Source organism: Lottia gigantea (genome assembly GCF_000327385.1).
Source record: "Lottia gigantea unplaced genomic scaffold LOTGIsca_91, whole genome shotgun sequence".
Classification (NCBI taxonomy): Eukaryota; Metazoa; Mollusca; class Gastropoda; family Lottiidae; genus Lottia; species Lottia gigantea.
Window position 1 is genome coordinate 1 of NW_008710984.1, and position 6,449 is coordinate 6,449.

The 6,449-nt window shown below is 35.9% G+C and overlaps 1 protein-coding gene across 1 annotated transcript in view; it reads left to right on the top strand.

Moving 5' to 3' along the window:
- Positions 1–4,326: 4,326 nt before the first annotated feature.
- Positions 4,327–6,449, top strand: part of LOTGIDRAFT_169923 (hypothetical protein) — a gene marked incomplete at both ends in the record, with an annotated part of 4,150 nt that continues 2,027 nt past the window's right edge. The window contains 3 exons of the mRNA XM_009068559.1: positions 4,327–4,440; positions 5,237–5,334; positions 5,936–6,032. Coding sequence (XP_009066807.1) covers positions 4,327–4,440; positions 5,237–5,334; positions 5,936–6,032 — 309 coding nt within the window. The remainder of the gene's footprint in view (positions 4,441–5,236; positions 5,335–5,935; positions 6,033–6,449) is intronic.

Sequence of the window (6,449 nt, forward strand, 5' to 3'; positions counted from 1 at the left end):
CGTTGTTGGACTTGTATCTGGAGAAGTATTTGGGCTAGTAATTGGTGAAGTCGTTGGACTGGTAATGGGAGAAGTTATTGGACTTGTTGTTGGAGAAGTAATTGGACTTGTACTTGGTGATGTTGTAGGGCTTGTTATAGGCGATGTTATTTGGCTTGTACTTGGCGAAGTCGTTGGACTTGTACTTGGTGAAGTAATAGGACTTGTATTAGGCGAAGTCGCTGGGCTTGTTGAAGGTGACGTTGTAGGACTTATAATGGGCACAGTTGTCGGACTAATAGTAGGTGAAGTGACACGGCTTGTAGTAGGTGAAGTCGTTGGAGACGTTGCTGGGCTTGTAGAAGGAGATGTTATTGGACTTGTTGCTGGAGAAGTAATTGGGCTCGTTGCAGGTGACGTTATTGGACTTGTAGCTGGAGAAATATTTGGGCTAGTAATTGATGAAGTCGTTGGAGAGGTTATTGGACTTGTTATTGGAGAGGTTATTGGACTGGTAGTAGGTGAGGTCGTTGGGCTTGTAGATGGTGACGTTGCTGGGCTGGTAGTAGGTGATGTTGTTGGACTTGTACTTGGTGATGTCATAGGACTCGTTATAGGTGAAGTAACAGGACTTGTACTAGGCGAAGTCGTTGGGCTTGTAGAAGGTGATGTTGTTGGACTTGTACTTGGTGAAGTAATAGGACTTGTATTAGGCGAAGTCGTTGGGCTTGTAGAGGGTGACGTTGTTGGACTTGTAGCTGGAGAATTATTTGGGCTAGTAATTGGTGAAGTCGTTGGACTGGTCGTTTGAGAGGTTATTGGACTTGTACTTGGCGAAGTCGTTGGGCTTGTAGTAGGTGAAGTCGTTGGGCTTGTATTAGGCGAAGTCGTTGGGCTTATAATGGGCACAGTTGTCGGACTAATAGTAGGTGACGTGACTGGGCTTGTAGTAGGTGAAGTCGTTGGAGACGCCGCTGGGATTGTAGTAGGTGAAGTAGTTGGTGAAGTAATAGGGCTTGTAGTAGGTGACGTTGTTGGACTTGTTGTTGGTGAAGTAATAGGGCTTGTATTGGGTGATATTACTGCATTTGTGGTCGGTGATACAGTCGGTGACGTTCTAGGACTAGTAATTGGGGAGGTAATTGCTGATGTAATCGGGAATTCAGTTGGTAAATTGTCGTAAACATTTGCACAGCTCAAAATCAAAAGTTGAATCAATTGACATTCTAAGCTGGTATCAGTACAAGTTATATTAACAACATCAGAACATGTACTAAATGACAAGGCTGCTTCAAGTTGTGTTAGGTCACCAGCTGAGGCACCGCCCATAGGTTGGCCCGGCACTGTGCCATCTGGTATCAAACCTTTCCGACATTTTGAAGAGCAAAAGTCTGCTACTTTAAAAAGTATACAGCAATTGGGCTTATTTGCTGTACAGGAAGCTCGAGCAACCAACTGATAATTATCACACTCTCTCATAAAGTCATTGTACGTATCTATAAGTGACTGATCTTTAGCGATTGTACTAACCGGTTTCTTCGTCGTGGTTGGCAAATTGTCAAATTTTCGGATGCATTCTTGATATAAGATGCTAAGCGTGCGGCATTTAGCATCATTTTTGGTACAGGAAGTGGACAAAACTGTTGAGCACGAATCAAGTGTAATTAAAGCATCAAGAAACATCAATACTCTTCCGGATGTTTTGTCATCTCGACACTGAGAACTACAAAAATCTCCGAACGAAAAAAACAGGGAACACATCGGGTCGTCCACCGAACTACACAGTTGTCTAGTTCCAGATTGAATTTCATCACACCCATTTATAATGTTATTGAAAGACAAAATCAATCTAGAGATATCTTCTGAAGGTAATTGCACTTTGTTAGAGTGTGGAAGTATTCCAAAATACGCCGAAACACATTTCGCAAAGAAAATAAAGTGGGTTACATACTTCCAATAACACGTTTTAAAAACCATACTGGGTGAGTTTCACTTTTCAGTGAGCTACTACAACATTTGAGAATTGTTTTCGACTCAATAAGATATATACTATCTATGTATATGATATAGACTAAAGATTTCTACGGTCAACATTAAGTCTAATACTTTAATTTGGCGTAAATAATGTGGCATAATATCGTGTGAAAAATCTCAAGATATAACCTTAATTCGTGTACTAGGTGCAGGCTGAAACAAAAGGTTATGTAATTTGTAAAGGCTAAACGTTGTGTTTATCTGTTTGTTTGAATATCTCGAGCGTTAGATTTATCAGACGGTTGATCAAATTAGATAATACGTGTTTTAAACATAAAGCCTACAATAACAGTCATGAATTTAGATTTCTCAATTAGCCTTAGTTTTAGACTAAGTGACCCCTTTCCACAAAACGGGATGAGATCGCGATCCTCAAGATAAAAAGCAAATCCTAGCGTTTAACTCAACTTTACATAACATTAGCGTTGAATTTTTGACCATCTTTGATAGTATAGGTATAGACCTCCTTCATACCAATTAATGACGCAGTGGTGTTTCTGAATTCCACGATCCAGCACATAAAACCCAGCTTAATGACCTCGTCACGATAAGGGAGTTCCTGCGATCCGCCAGTCATAATAACCTCGTCATGATGAGAACGTTCTCGCGATTCGTCAGCCTTCTCCTTGCAAGAAAAACAAACCCTGAAATATTCAAGATTCAACGAGAATAGAACCAAAAAGTCGACGGACGTACGTGAATACGTGACTAGTTTATAGTTAAGCTTCATCTCACATGACACTGACCGTTTGTTGCTAAAAAAAACATCACATAAGCCGCGATTACATTACCCAAACGCAAACTCAATTATAAAAAAATGGACCAGAGCAAATCCTATATCCAAATCCGTAGCAAATCCAGTTTTCTGCTTACATGTTTCCTCAAACTCCATAATGACTCAGTGGGTGATTTTTTGCTTTTGCGAGCGGCTACGGACAGCTAGTTTGAGTTTGAACTTGAGTTCGAGCTTGAGTTTAGTTTGAGGAACGCTTACGTTCAGATATCATGTAGGCTAATCGCAGCTTTATCGTTTTTGACATCATATGTGTAGTTAGTGCCCTACTGTAGTAATGATAAAATACTACTAATAATAAAATCTTTAAAGGCCCGGCTTTTTTACAATTTTGCCCTTCAAAGAAACACAACATATGATACAAACGAAACTAAAAACAACAAAACTACAATCACGAAAGCAATAAAAAAGTTATATACATTTATCATTCAACATTATATCGTTCTGTTTTTTCAAGAAAGAAAAGAGATGGTTTCCTCTAATTTTGCAAAAACATTGATTTTCTTTAAGGATCGAGGTAAAAAGTTCCATTAACAGCTTGTATTTCAAGCTATTCTTATATATGGATTTTGGAATAAGGAATCTCTGGTTATTAGATAGGCCGACATATAACTTGTTTTTATATTGAAGAATAGTTTGAAGATAGTATGGACAACTACGATTTGCTATTTTAAAGAGAAATAGGTACCGGTAGGCCTATTTATTGAATGACGTTTTTGAATTCAAAAGAATAGGCCTATTCAAATGATATGGGATAAGAGATCATGGTTAGATTTAAGTAGACCCCTATTGCTTCATAGGCTAATTATTAAGTTTAAGAGCCAATTTTTGAAGTCTATTAATTAAGGGCTGCTGAAGAATAATTATTACAAGTATCCCAAGTGATGGATCGGTAATCAATGTAGGATTGAAAATTACCGAAATAGAATAATTTAATAAGGTCTGAGGTCCCTGTAAGAAGGGGTTTAACCTACGCATTTGAAAAAAATTGTAATCATTAATTTATAAAATAGCTAGGTTTAACTCTATGCTATGATTCTGTGGCTATCGAAATAAAACAAAACCGTAATTAAAAAAGAATCGGACACAATTTGAGAACAAAGAAGGAAATTTATCGACTTATTTGACACTTCTGTCTAGGCCTACTCTATTTCTTCGGATCATTGACTTTTGTAAGCTAAATTAATATAGATATCGCATTAAAACTTTTCGATTTTATAAACACTAATGTCAGACAGTCTTACAAATTCCTGTAGCAGCTTTCGTCTAGAGTGTGAAGAAACTTTCTTGAGCAACATCATTATTGTCTAGATTGTTTTGATAGTTATGCCCCTTCTATCAGAATTTGCAATGCATTGTGGACCACTTTGTTGTTGACGCCATATTTGTAGGAAGGGCTTTTTGCTTTTCCATAACAATCGTTTGAAAACATGAAAGAAATCATTGATTGGTGGTGACAAGCTGTTAGTTAACCCCTTTGTGTTCTCTTTACTCTTTGGAATAGTGCAATACTCCTAAAAATGTCGAGGCCGACGACTAAAAAGCTAAAAGTCAAGGCTGTTGCACCAAAATTGAAACTGTTTCGAGCAAATGAACCCCTCCTCAGTGTTTTTATGTGGGGTATAAACCACACTGTAAGTACATTTTCACCTATGTTTCTAATGCAAATTAATGCAGGGCAAGATTGAAACTTCTGAACCTGAATGCAAGGTTTACTGTCCGACCACAATGTTTACAGAATAACATTTTTCTTTGCAAATTATTTTTATTTTGTATGAAAAGTAAGATATAGGCCTACCAATTACTATAAACTCAAAAAGGTATGTATGATGTAGTGGTTCCCACCCCTATTCTAGTTGGTTTCCTCCCCTAATAAACTAATTAAAAACCTGTTAATGTACATAGAAAATATAATGCAAAGGCCAAAGGCACTCTTAAGAGTCTTAAAGTGGTGAAAAGTCATGCATTCAATAATGGTCGATTCATGGTTTTATCCCAAACTCTACTGAGAGTGAGAGCCTTGCTATGATTGGCTTTAGGTTGATTAAAATGATATTTTCTAGTTTCTACATTAACGCATAACTTAAGAATGTCTGACAAGTCAAGCCAAGTCGGTTCACTGGAATTATAGTACCGGTATTTGTAGTCTGTACTCTACTGGTATCTTACAATTCAACCAGGAAATTTTTGTTTTATACTGCCAATAGAATACGGTACATAAGCTCTCACATATGTGAGACAAAGTATTGTGGAACGAAATTGTTCCAAAGATGAAGTTATGTTCTTACATAGCTCTCTCTTGATTAATAAGACATCCAAGAATAGTATAGCAACATTATCTGCTCACATACAGGTCTTTTCAGGTCAATTCAAATCATAAACAAAAAAGTCCACTTATTATTGGATTATTGTTGTTTTACTTTTTTTCAGATAAATGAATTGGATCATGTGAATCAAAAAGTCATGTTGATGCCAGATGATTTTAAGTCATATAGTAAAATCAGAGTTGATAATCATATGTTTAATAAGTAAGTGTTTACTATTTATGGTTTACTATTATATTTTAATGTACTATTTGCCTTTGTACATCTGTCCAAAATTCTTGTAGTTGCTATAGAATATCATACCGTTTTTATCTGATCTAAATGAAGCTATGGATGTATTGATATATTTTTTATTTTATACCGGTATCACTTCGACTAGTACTTGTTTTATTAAATTCATTTGCTTGTAACATTTTCCGGGACAGTCCAATTTCAAATTTTGTTCATGATTTTTTTTACTTTTTATCAAAAAGATCATTTAATTGGTCAGTATTTCAGGATGCTTTTTCAACCAAATGTACCGTAATACAAAAGAATTTACATATTAATATTTCTAGACAATCATCATATCAGCTTGCTGCTAGAATAAAAGATATCTTTGAATGAAGCCCTGTTTTATTTAAAAGAAAATAGAAAATTAGACATGTTCCTGGCTACCTTAATACCTTGAAGAATCATGGCACATTTGTATATTTATCAGTACAATTGTGGCTCAATGCTTTCTTCTGTCACGTTCTGCCATTCTGTACAGACGTCATAATTTTGTATTAAGCACAGTCGTTATACATTGCCTTGTTTTCCATAGAGATATTATGCCAAGTCATTTTAAAGTGAAAGAGTATTGTCCCCTGGTTTTTAAGAATTTAAGAGAAAGATTTGGTATAGATGACATAGAATATATGGTAAGTAAAAGATATTATAATTGTGCAAACCCCACATAATATTATGTTTGAGTATTTTACTTGGATACAAAACTTGACAGCAGTTCAAAGTTCTATTCATTTTTATTAACCCTTTTATAAATAAATTGTATGGAACAAAGTATTACATCCACATTTTCTGCCCCTTAATGATCTAAGGAAATTCTGTGAGGGAATTTAAGATAGCAATGATAGAATAATCACTTTTAAGAAAGACCACAGCCTGTTGTACACTGGGTCTCTGTACAATTATTCTAGCTTTTTAAAAAAAGAAAGGTATGGTGCTGTTTTTACCTATTTCAAACCAAACTCTGGACATTTAGGTTATCATGTGAACTACCATCTCCCATAAGAACCAGGTATAGGACCTGATATCTATATGTTTTTAAGTAAGGTGTT